The sequence below is a fragment of the Aegilops tauschii genome, chromosome 6 (genome assembly GCF_002575655.3).
Source record: "Aegilops tauschii subsp. strangulata cultivar AL8/78 chromosome 6, Aet v6.0, whole genome shotgun sequence".
Classification (NCBI taxonomy): Eukaryota; Viridiplantae; Streptophyta; class Magnoliopsida; order Poales; family Poaceae; genus Aegilops; species Aegilops tauschii.
In genome coordinates, this window is record NC_053040.3 from 434,995,916 (window position 1) to 435,008,111 (window position 12,196).

The 12,196-nt window shown below is 46.4% G+C and overlaps 2 protein-coding genes across 3 annotated transcripts; both read left to right on the forward strand.

The window, feature by feature from the left end:
* Positions 1 to 373: 373 nt before the first annotated feature.
* Positions 374 to 5,826, forward strand: LOC109778907 (DIS3-like exonuclease 2). Of its 2 annotated transcripts, XM_020337492.4 has the most exons (6): positions 374 to 1,000; positions 1,116 to 1,169; positions 1,257 to 1,322; positions 2,446 to 4,662; positions 4,753 to 4,824; positions 4,910 to 5,826. In XM_020337492.4, exons 1-6 carry the CDS (start codon positions 614 to 616, stop codon positions 5,297 to 5,299), a joined length of 3,186 nt encoding a protein of 1,061 aa, XP_020193081.1. In that variant the 5' UTR covers positions 374 to 613; the 3' UTR covers positions 5,300 to 5,826. The 2 variants fall into 2 exon arrangements, with proteins under 2 accessions (XP_020193081.1, XP_040248774.1); XM_040392840.3 differs by lacking the exons at positions 374 to 1,000; positions 1,116 to 1,169; positions 1,257 to 1,322 and adding an exon at positions 1,977 to 2,169.
* An 892-nt stretch (positions 5,827 to 6,718) lies between these two features.
* Positions 6,719 to 8,820, forward strand: LOC109778908 (alpha-amylase type B isozyme). The gene is made up of 3 exons (XM_073502376.1): positions 6,719 to 7,025; positions 7,406 to 8,414; positions 8,449 to 8,820. The coding sequence occupies exons 1-3, from the start codon at positions 6,843 to 6,845 to the stop codon at positions 8,703 to 8,705; spliced, it is 1,449 nt and encodes a 482-aa protein (XP_073358477.1). The 5' UTR covers positions 6,719 to 6,842; the 3' UTR covers positions 8,706 to 8,820.
* Positions 8,821 to 12,196: the final 3,376 nt, after the last annotated feature.

The window sequence follows — 12,196 nt, forward strand, 5'->3', positions numbered from 1 at the left end:
CAATGTTTGCCAGAGAAAACCTCAGATTTTTTACTCTTTTCGTATTTTATCGTTCATCCGGCCCGAGCTAAGAAACTCCATGTCCGAGCAGCAGGTATATTGCGTGCGTACGCACCACCCGGAGAAAAGAAAGAAAGAAATAGAGAAAGCGACGAGGCGTCGGGAAAAGCGGGAGTCGGCGCACCCCATCGCCGACCGACCAAACCCTGCCAGCCTGCCGTCCTCGCCCCGCGACGCAACCACGTACTCGGCGCAAGCCAACACAATATCCCAAAGCCGCCGCGCCGTCCGTCCCTCCCCCTCCCTTCCTTCCTTCCCTCCCCCGACCCACCCCTCTATTATATCCTGTCCCCTTCTCGAAGCCACCGCCTCGGCCCGCCTCCTCTCTGTCTATCCCTCTCCTCCTCCCCTCCCCTTCCCCCCTCTCCTCAGCACCGCCCTCCGGCACCTCGGTTTTTCCCCTCCCGCTGGTATCGACGCAGAGGGCCGCGACGCCTCCCCCACACCAGATCTAGGGTTCCCCCGCCTTCTAGAACCTTCGCCCCCTCCCCCATCCCCTCTCTATCTCTCTCGCGCGCTGCGATTCTTCGAGGAACGCGACAGGCCGCTGCGCATGAGGGCCACCGGAGAGCACGCCGCCGCCGCCATCCCCGTCCGCGCCTCGCCGTCGCCGCCGCCCCACACGGAGGACGACGCCGAGCGGAGGCGCCGACGCCGGCCCGCGCGCCGCCCCAAGCAGGCCACGACGCCGCCGCCGCCGCCGCAGGTCGACGCGGCGGGGCCCAGCCCGTGCAGATCGATGCCGCCCATGCGCGCCGACTCCCGGCTCGACGCCGCGGCGCTGGCCGAGGCGGCCGGGACGAGCCGGTCCTGCCCCCTGCTGCCCACGCCGTCCCGCATGGAGGCGCGCGGTCCGGTCGTGGGCACGGGCGCGGGGGCTCCCAGGAGGCTCTTCTTCCCGCCCTACTGGCCCGAGCAGGTCGTGGAGGACGCCCTCAAGGTAGTGGATCGTGACGCTTGCAGCCTTGCCGTAGCTCTAACTTTGCGTGAACTAATGTATTGATTTGTTTTCGAGAGAACTAATGTGTTGATTTGTTGCTGCCTCCTCTGTGCAGAGAGGGAATGTCTTCGCGGGGAAGTTCCGTGTGAATGCTCACAACCGAAACGAGGTAAGCATGGAGTCCTTCCTAATTTGCTTCTGACTGCACAGTCTCTGTGCTACTGGTGGGTAATGTCTGGAATCTGTGGTGTTGCAGGCGTACTGCACGATCGAGGGCATACCTGTGGATGTTCTCATTACCGGGCCGGCGCAAAACCGAGCGGTAAGTCCACGTCTGCTTGCACACACTGCAACATGAGTGTATCTATTAAGAAGTGAGGTGCTAACTGTGTACTGTAATTTATAGCAATCCCATACAGTGCTATTAGTGGATAGTGCAAAGGCTTAATGATGCTTCCAGCCTGTCGTTCTGCCTTGAATTGCATGCTAGCTGATTAGCCATTTTGGGAATTATAATGTGCTAGGAACTCAGGTAACACAATGCTCGTCATATATGGCATATGGCAGGAGGCGAGTCTAAGAACAAGAGTTATGTACCATGTTTGTCATTTTGCATCTTCTGCTGTTAAGTTGTTTTGTGATGCCACAGGATTGGACATTTCAATTTATGTTCAACTTTCGATTGCTTGTGACTTTGCAAATTATATACGTACGTAGAACCTATGTCTAGCTTTCTTTCCCACAAATTGGTCAAGCACATTGGGAGAATTACCTGCTCTTGGCGTGATTTTGAGTCGACTCTAAACACATGGCTGAAGTGGTATGCCCTTTGGCCAAATAGCATGCTTGAAGTGTGTAGTTTCAGTATGTGGCCGTGACTCACCTCATGAGCTCTTGCATTTGAAAATGATTTAAGCAAAGCTGCATGATACATTATGTTTATGCTGTGCTCATTTTTCTGAATATTCTGCTGAAGATGTTGTGCCCTTGTTCGTCTTCCCGTGGGCAATATTAACCTGCATTCTTTATGCAATCACCTTGTCTGTAAACATTCTCTCAGGACCAGGGGCGGAGCTACGTGAGGGCCAACACGTGCTCCGGCCCGCCCAGCGCAGCAGGATTTTCCTCATTGTACACTTAGTTTTGGGCTGTCCAACGACCATCAAAGGGTAATCTCTATAGATTAGCCAGCTTGGCCCGCCCAACCTTTTGCCTCAAGCTCCGCCACTACTCAGGACGTCTTATTTAGTAGTACAAAACATTCATGCAGCAAATTAATTTAGCTGATATGTTTCTAAGAAAGCATTCTCTTTCCTTGAGGTGTTATATGACTAGATATGGAATTATGAATGTTCGGTTCTGATCTTGCATTTCTTACTATATATACCCAGAGTACATGGTTCTCTTACTTGCAATGACATGCTCTTTCTTGACCCACTTTGCAGATTGAAGGTGATGTTGTTGCCATCACATTGGATCCTGTTGTTTACTGGACTAGAATGAAAGGGCAGAACATTGCATGCAACCCTGCCACTGGAGGAGTTTCTGTTGCTCGTGAAGTTAGTGAAACAAATGGGAACCATAGTTTGAAGAAAGGACAGGCAGATGCCAGCTGTAGGTTTGAAAAGTGCAGTAATGGCCAACCTGTTCCGGACAGGATGCATAACCATCACAAGAACAGTGGTTTTAGTCAAGCTGTTATTTGTGAAAATGGGCATGCTACTGTCCCAGCGAATTATGAAGACCTGGATGAAGCTAAGACCGAGTTTGCAAGAGCAGTACAGAGGATCTGTTCTGTGATATACAATCACCCAAGCAGACGCCCTACCGGTAAAGTAGTATCTGTCATAAAGAAGTCTCCTCGCCGTAGTACTGTTGTAGGTTTCCTTGCTCCTTTCTCAGATTTCCCCGATGGAGAGCAGAGAAATCAGATGAATGTGCAGGGTTCCAAGAGGATGAACCATATATCATCCTCAATTTTCACAGGCTTGGTTCAAATCTTGCCTACTGATCCCAAGTTCCCGCAGATGATTGTTAGTATTAGCACTTTGTCAGATGGTATCAAACAGAGGCTGAAAGAAGGTGATACAACTATTTGGAAGGAATTAGTTGCTGCACAGATTGATGAATGGAATGAGGAAAGTCCCTATCCCTGGGCTTGTGTCGTACAGTTCTTGGGAAAGGGTGGACAGGTTGAAACACATATGGATGCTATACTGTTTGAGAATGCAATATCTGATGTTGAATTTTCCCCTGAGTCCATGGCATGTCTCCCTGACACTTGCTGGAAGATTTCACAAGAAGAACTTGGAGCAAGAAAGGATCTGAGAAATGTTTTGACCTTGACAATAGACCCTCCTACTGCTTCGGATCTTGATGATGCAATATCTATTGAGACACTTTCTGGAGGAATTGTCCGTATTGGGGTCCATATTGCGGATGTTTCTTACTTTGTTCATCCAGAGACTGCATTAGATGCTGAGGCTCAGATTCGGTCTACTAGTGTTTACACCTTGCGACGTAAAGTATCAATGTTGCCTTCAAGACTTTCAGAAGAACTAGTTTCGCTTAATCCTGGGGTAGACAGGCTTGCCTTTTCTGTTATTTGGGACATTGATCCTCATGGCAGCATAGTTAATCGCTGGATTGGTCGTACCATTATCTTTTCATGCTGCAAGCTGTCATATGATCTCGTGCAAGATCTGATTTCTAGTGATTCAAGCCAGTTTAGATCTGCAGCTGCATCTCTTCAAGTGCATGGCATGTTTAAACATGAGGATGTTATAAAGTCTCTTCGATGCCTCTATGAGATCTCGAAAAATCTGAAGGATATTAGATTCAAGGGTGGAGCTCTTTCTCTTGACACTTCAAAGCCCACAATCCTATTTGATGAAGATGGGGCTCCATGCGATAGCTATCGCTATAAAAGGAATGATGCATGTTTCATTGTTGAGGAGTTAATGCTGTTGGCAAATATGTCAGCTGCAGAAGTTATATCCAATGCATTCCCTGATTGTGCTTTACTTCGTAGGCATCCTGAACCTAATCCACGGAAGCTGAAAGAATTTGAGGCATTTTGTGCTAAAAATGGGTTTGAATTGGATTCTTCATCATCCGGTCAACTTCATCTTTCAATTTGCAGATTGAAGGAAGAGTTGCAAGATGATCCTGTTATGTTTGATATTCTCATGTTTTATGCTTCAAAGCAAATGCAGTCTGCGGAATACTTCTGCACAGGGGACCTGATAAGCAAGAAGGATGATTGGGCTCATTATGCGCTATCTATCCCTTTGTACACACACTTCACTTCACCACTTCGAAGGTATCCTGATATAATCGTTCACAGGACACTGAATGCAGTAATTGAGGCTGAACAGATGTATCTGAAGCAAAGGAAAATATCCACTGGGCGGAATGGAGTCAAAGCCACATCTTGTGAAGTTGCGAGTAGATGCTTTACAGGCCTTCAATTTAGTAAGGATGCTGCTGAATCCAAAGAAGGGAGAGAGGCACTGTCTGCTGCAGCTAAGAAGTTTAAGGTCCCTAACTCTGAAGATCTTGGGGAGGCTGCTGAACATTGTAATGAAAGGAAGTGGGCCAGTCGCCGTGCAGAAGAAGCTGGACAGAAGCTCTACATGTGGGCTCTACTAAAGAGGAATGAGGTAATAATGGTGCATCATCATTTTTTACTTCCCACAACTAAGTTTGCTGGCAAGCTTTATTTTAACTGATTTGTGGTTTTACTTTTGCAGACCCATGTCTGTAATGCTAGAGTTCTGGGGCTTGGACCAAGGTTCATGTCAGTTTATGTGCCCAAACTCTCGGTATGACTTTGCCCCTAATTCTCATGTAATATAAGCTCTCCATTCTGTGTGTTTTGAGTCACCTGATCATGATTTTCTGATGTAGATGGAACGGAGGATATACTATGATGAAGTCGAGGGATTATCTACTGAATGGTTGGAAGCCACTGGAACCTTGGTGCTTGATGCATGCAGGAATAGGCCCCAAAAGAGGGGAGGCCAGTTCAGATGCAGTAGAGCAATTGAGGAAGTCGCGGTGGTGGTGAACCCATCCGAGCTAATGTTACCCGAAGACAGAGATGAATCAGGAGCAACTGAGACTGTGGAGTCAGTTTTGCTGAGTGATGAGGCAGTGAAAGTTGAAGTTGCCCCAGCCGTTCTGCCCATGGTGATAAGCTACCTGAGCGACATCCCCGTGGTTCTTCATGCAATCGGTGGCGAGGATTGTCCGGTGGACATCGGAGTAAGACTATACTTGTCGTCATACTTCAAGTGACCAGAAACAGCTCGTCATGACAGAGAACTATCAGTGAATTTAACTTCGTCCTAGTCGAACAAGACAATCGTAATAAAATGTGACAGAAAGGTAGCGCTAAAGAGTCGGTCAGGGTTCAGCAGGAAAACATGTCAAGTTAGTGTTGTAGATACTCCTATCGTTACTGTTCTCTGTTTCTTATTCACCTCCCTGTGGCATCCAAATGGTCGTGTGGTCAAGTGGCCTTCCTTTTTACTCCGAGGCCGCCTGACCAGGCGAGTCATATTGGCCGTAGTGTTGTGTATGTGCCAGTGATGTATTCACTAGTTCCTCCTTTAGTACTTTTTCTTTTAGTGTGAACCCACCTGCTATTTTTTTACTGGTGGGTTCATGCATGATGTTTTCTTACTTCTGAAAGAAAGGAATATCACTGCTGAGCTCTGTCCGAAGAATATGTCCAAGCTATTCTGGCCCCAAATAAAATGTATTGGCACCTCTTCTATTGTACCTTTTGTGTTCAGCTTATTCAAAGCAGACTTGTTTCTTTTTGTGCATGATTAGTTACTGATCTTGGACCTTGGTTATAGAATCCTACTCTTGTTGTGCGCCTCACCTGGTTGCCAGCAGTTGTGCTTACAGATAGCGTGCGCCTCACCTGGCGGCCGCGGCTCTGCGTAGAGTGCACACGCTTCCGTTTGTTCTGTTGAGTCGGTTGGATTTGCTTTGGCCTCGCGATAACGTCTCTGCCCAGCGTTTATCATGGCGCCTGCTTATCCCACCCAAAGTTGTTTGAGCAAAAGGTGCAGCTTCTTTCTGGTACGGAAATGACGTCGTGAGTTGCAACCCCCATTCGGAATTCCTTGGGATGAACAATCTATATTTTCTTGCCACATACTCCTACCCTCACGAAATGAATGCTCATCGAACGAATGAATACTTGGATATATGTTTTGATCTCTTCAGACAGAAGAAGGTTTGAAGCTCGCTAGAAAGTTTCTGAACCTGGAGTCCAGTTTTATCTGCATCGAGAGATGCACCACATCCGGGTTATTCAGGGTAATAATTTGCTGACTGGATTTCTGTTTGTTAACCAGGAATGCGCAAGTAACCTCGGAGCCATCCTGCCCACTTGCCACCAGTTGCCGCTGATCTTTTACGAAGGGTTACGGACAGCATGTCTGGACTGGACCTCATTTTAGTGCGCGAAAGCTGAAACCATCGGTTGATAAGCTGAAGAACTGTACTGGTTTCCATGTTCTTGCCAATTTTCTTGGCTTGGATGCTGTTGCTGTTGCAGTAGATGGTGATTTGTAACCACAGCACTGTTCCATGAAAAATGCTCAAATGTTCTTCATCAAAGTTCAGAGGTTCAGAATAACTGACAGTCGTTTTGTCCGGTGCCTTCTTACCGAAGGCGAAGGCTGGCTCCATCACTTGGGCCATTGAATTGCCTTTTGAGCTCATCGCACCGGCCGATAACAAACTCCGGCCGACATATCCACTGACCCAAAGGAGCATTCAAGCCGAGCACGCCGCAAAATGATTTGCAAGTTGCAATCCCGGCATGGTGCAGCACAGTATAAATACCTGGCCAGACACACCAGCTGAATGCATCAGTTCTCCATCGTCCTCTTCCAAAGCACAGGCAGAGCTGAAGAACATGGCGAACAAACACTTGTCCCTCTCGCTCTTCCTCGTCCTCCTTGGCCTGTCGGCCAACTTGGCCTCCGGGCAAGTTCTCTTTCAGGTAAGATCCTGTTCGTCGGCAAGAACTGTCTTCAGACTGCGATCATGTTTTCTTTTGGACTGGCCTCTTTTGGTTTGTAGGAATCTTATAGGAATTTCATAGGAGGATTTTCAAGGAAAAATTCCTATAGAGCCCTTTGGTTTGAAGGAATGAATTCCTATTGCTATGTAGGATAGGGTCCAATCCTTCACATTTGAAAGGAAAAAAAACATTAGCCTAGATTCAGTGAAAAAAATTCCTATCCTATGCATTAAATGGCATCTCTTTCTTTATAGGAATTCAGATGCATGTCATTTCACTTTTTATGAAGTTTCTATTCCTACAATATTATTATCTTATGAACCAAAGAAGGCCGGAACTTTGAGTTGTGCGTGCGGCAGGGTTTCAACTGGGAGTCGTGGAAGCACAATGGCGGGTGGTACAACTTCCTGATGGGCAAGGTGGACGACATCGCCGCCGCCGGCGTCACGCACGTCTGGCTCCCTCCAGCGTCGCAGTCCGTCGCCGAGCAAGGCTACATGCCGGGCCGGCTGTACGACCTGGACGCCTCCAAGTACGGCAACAAGGCGCAGCTCAAGTCCCTCATCGGGGCGCTCCACGGCAAGGGTGTCAAGGCCATCGCCGACATCGTCATCAACCACCGCACCGCGGAGCACAAGGACGGCCGGGGCATCTACTGCATCTTCGAGGGCGGCACCCCCGACGCCCGCCTTGACTGGGGCCCCCACATGATCTGCCGCGACGACCGGCCCTACGCCGACGGCACCGGCAACCCGGACACTGGCGCCGACTTCGGGGCCGCCCCCGACATCGACCACCTTAACCCGCGCGTCCAGAAGGAGCTCGTCGAGTGGCTCAACTGGCTCAAGGCCGACATCGGCTTCGACGGCTGGCGCTTCGACTTCGCCAAGGGCTACTCCGCGGACGTCGCCAAGATTTACATCGACCGCTCGGCGCCCAGCTTCGCCGTGGCCGAGATATGGACGTCGCTCGCGTACGGCGGGGACGGCAAGCCCAACCTCAACCAGGACCAACACCGGCAGGAGCTGGTGAACTGGGTGGACAAGGTTGGCGGCAAAGGCCCCGCTACCACCTTTGACTTCACCACCAAGGGCATCCTGAACGTCGCCGTGGAGGGCGAGCTGTGGCGGCTGCGCGGCACCGACGGCAAGGCGCCAGGCATGATCGGGTGGTGGCCAGCCAAGGCGGTGACCTTCGTGGACAACCACGACACCGGCTCCACGCAGCACATGTGGCCCTTCCCGTCTGACAGGGTCATGCAGGGATATGCCTACACCCTGACGCACCCAGGGACCCCATGCATCGTGAGTCATCGTACCAATTCATCATATCTAAATTTTCTTCTCTTTTTTTCGTTCATAATAAAAAACCACGACCGAAATGATGAAAATAATCGTGATTCTCCAGTTCTACGATCATTTCTTCGACTGGGGCCTTAAGGAGGAGATCGATCGTCTGGTGTCAATCAGGACCCGACATGGGATACACAGTGAGAGCAAGCTGCAAATCATAGAGGCTGACTCTGACCTTTATCTCGCTGAGATCGACGGCAAGGTCATCGTCAAGCTCGGGCCAAGATACGATGTGGGACACCTCATTCCGGGAGGCTTCAAGGTGGCCGCGCATGGCAATGACTATGCGGTGTGGGAGAAAATATGAGCAAAATTACCAGAGCAGCTCTACGAGTTTTTTACAATATGAATGACATACATATTAGTCCGAGCTCATGTTGTCCACATAGTACGATTTAGTACTTCCTCCATGTAAAAGTGAGGATGAGGGACATCCATTGTATTTTTAATAAAATAATAATCAATAAGGATTTTTGCACTCTTGGCTTACTTTGTGTTGGTTGAATGAAAACCGAGCAGCCACGACCGGTAACTCGTACGGCTGCATACCGGAGTAGTGGTAGACTCATGAGCGTTTTGTTACGGAATTGTGTTACGGGGGCTGGGTTTAATGGAGACAAACTAATAGTCTAGTTACTGAAAATTTATTTTTGTTCAGTCACTTTTTCATCTGCCGTTAAATTAAGATTAAACGTATACAAAACAATCATATACAACAAAAAGTTGACTGGCCAAAATTTTGGTTCAGTCGAATTCCTCACACAACCTAACTCATGCATTTTTTTTATTTGCACACAAAAACGACGTGAGGCCCAAAAACACCAGTTGGGCTGATGCAGCCTACAAGACGGTAACCCATAACAACATAAAAAACAACACTTGTTGTCATTGTTAGACTGCGTACTGGTACGTTAACAAGGCTTAACCTGGTGCGCATGGATGGAGCTAGATGAGTATATACGCACATCTGTTAAACCATATGGTTTAGCAAATATATGATTAAATTTGTACATAGGTGCTCCAAAAACGAGTATATATATAGCAATCCCTCATATATGGTTAAATTTGTAGTCTAGCATGTTCTATAGATATACTACCCTAATCTTATAAGACAATTACTGTTACGATATGTTTTAGAGTTATCTAATATAGATATGTATACACAGTTTACACAATTATTAGAAACTAATTAAAAAACACACATTGAATTCAGCGCAAGCATGAGTATTTTTAAATGATATGTGTTACAAATATAATAAATAAATAATACAATTGGTATTTAACTTTAAAAATAAGTAATGAAAAATTATAATCCTTAAAAAGGTAGTATGGTAAGTGTAAAATTTTAGTATAAAATATCTATATATTAAGAGGAGCGGGCGTAACTGGACAATACATTAGAGCACAAAGCAAGGACACAGTTTAGTAATCTATTCCTAAATCATCATAGCTCCCATAGCTAATGTGAGCGAGTCCGTTGTTGGTGCCGGCGCCAATCCGATGAACCTTCACACCTATTTTGCATGCGAATTTGCCAATTCTCGTGCGAATTTGCCCCTTGCCCTTCTTGGCGAACACCTTGTAGACCCAAACCCCGTTGCCGGTTGCTAAATAATTAAACAGAGGAAAATGTTAAAACAAAGAAGAAATAGAGAAGAAATGGAATGAATAGAAAAAACTGGAAATAAATCATCACAAAGTATATGGAATTAATAGTATTAAGAGAAAATACTCTCATCAGAAAGAACAAACTCTTCATTATAGACATCCAAGTCATTACCAGACAGGAACCGGACCAAAACTAAACAGAATGAAAAGCAGAAATTGTTATATAATGAACACAGATCCCTGAATGTAAACAGAAATGAACATGTGGATAGAAACATAACTAAGAAACCACATACCACCCTTCCCAACAGAAGACACCTTCAAGTGCTCAAAGACCTGCTCTAGGTGGGTGATGGAAGCTAAACAGAATGAAGAAGCATAAATTGTTATAAACAGAAATGAAATTTGTTATATAATGGTTAAAAGAAGTCCACATGATCATTAGAGTGGTTTCTGTAGCCGGTTTTGCATACGTGGCTCGGGCCGATTGCCACGTCGGCTTAGTGGGGCTGGTCGTGGACTTAACTGCTGCTCCTCCTGTTTCAGCCTTGTCTCCCTTCTTTCCTTTCAACGAAGCGACATGGCAAGCCATGATAATCGACGCTTGACGGGAGGCAGCGCAACGACAACTCGACAAGCAGGTGAGTCTCCAGTTGATTGGCACTTGTGTTTCAAAGTATTTTTAGGGAAGACCAAGGCAGCGTCAAAGAGACATATATGAGCTTGGGGTTTGGGTTTGAGGCGCTTTATTTTTCTGTTAGGCTGATTCGCACTTGTCTTGATTGGTACTAACGAACGAAAGTTGCATCCTAGTCATGTTGTTATGTCTATGCATTTGAACAGTCAAAGGTTGTAATAAAGATTTAAAGCAGTTCTAGTCAAATTCAGAAGATTTGATTGAATTACAATGATTTTGAGTGGACAGGAATGTAGCTAGGAGATTAAAATTCCAAAGATTAACTACAGCTGAAATCACATTAGGGGCATTGTTAATGCTTTGTCAGTATATAATTTTTCTCTAGCAAGAAACTGGCAAAGCTACAATTTAGTTATTCTGACAGAATTATTAAACCTGAGTGATCCATGGAGAAGTACATGAATTGCTGTGAGAAAAATATGACTGAATACTTCCAATGAGAATAGAAGAACATATGGGACCTAATCAGGATTCAAGAATCTGATTTGTTAGTGTAGCGGCCATGATTTGTAATCACCATCGGATTTCAGTTGCTGAAATTTTGTACTCTAGTCACCATTACCAATTGAAAATTTGATTGTAAGGCAAAGCAACCATCTCATTAAGGACGTGAGAACAACTAATTCAGAAAATTGCACCAGAGCATTGGTGCAGGGCATATTTTAAGATTGGCTCTATCTGTGACTCAGTTGAGAATAACATGTGCGAGTCATTTAACAATGCAATCATGAGATCTAAATAAAATAATATGTGCGACTCATATCGCTTCGCACCGTCCACTAAGCAGGCGTAGCAATCGGCCTGAGCCACGTATGCAAAACAAGCTACAGAAACCACTCAAAGGATCGTCAGGGGGTGCTTTGACTAGTTTTGGGGAGCCTTAGGGGGTTAATTAACGGGTATTTAAGCTGAGGGGGTGGGTTAGCCGGTTTCTGAAACCCTATGTGGACTTCTTTCTATAATGGATAGAAACAGAGTAGAGAAATCACATACCACCCTTCCAAACAGAAGACACATTCTGCTCCAGGTGGGTGATGGGGACAAGAGGCTGAAGGAGGATGTCCTGCTTCGGGTCAAGAGCCAGGGTGTTCAAGATTCCACTAGCACCAACAGGATTGGCCGAGTACATGTCGAAACTGAAATCAAATCAATGAAAAGACTAATATAAGCGTAGTTTAACGATATGATATACAAAAACATTAAATAAAGTCTGAGAGCTTCATCATAGATAATATAAGCATAAGACTTGAATATAATTCGATTTTGCGCCAATTCTGATAGCCCCACCAATAGCGGCAAGACATGCTACTGCCTCAGAATGAAGTGCATCCCTCAGGTGCACAGATTTCCCATGCCAGTAGCCACAAAATTGCCCGCATGGTTTGATACGACCGTGTGTTCTGTCACTACCGGTGTTACTGTTATTTCACCTTATCGTAAGGATGTATATGCGCCATATATACCAAGGTACCTGCCTAACATCTACGGAGATG

What these genes read in the sequence shown, in the direction of transcription:
- LOC109778907 (XM_020337492.4), top strand. Translation starts at nt 614, where the DNA reads ATGAGGGCCACCGGAGAGCACGCCGCCGCCGCCATCCCCGTCCGCGCC. An exon ending in ATGCTCACAACCGAAACGAG is followed by an intron (nt 1,170 to 1,256) that starts GTAAGCATGGAG and finishes GTGGTGTTGCAG; the next exon opens with GCGTACTGCACGATCGAGGG. An exon ending in GGCCGGCGCAAAACCGAGCG is followed by an intron (nt 1,323 to 2,445) that starts GTAAGTCCACGT and finishes CCCACTTTGCAG; the next exon opens with ATTGAAGGTGATGTTGTTGC.
- LOC109778908 (XM_073502376.1), top strand. Translation starts at nt 6,843, where the DNA reads ATGGTGCAGCACAGTATAAATACCTGGCCAGACACACCAGCTGAATGC. An exon ending in CCGGGCAAGTTCTCTTTCAG is followed by an intron (nt 7,026 to 7,405) that starts GTAAGATCCTGT and finishes TGCGTGCGGCAG; the next exon opens with GGTTTCAACTGGGAGTCGTG. An exon ending in TTTTTCGTTCATAATAAAAA is followed by an intron (nt 8,415 to 8,448) that starts ACCACGACCGAA and finishes TAATCGTGATTC; the next exon opens with TCCAGTTCTACGATCATTTC.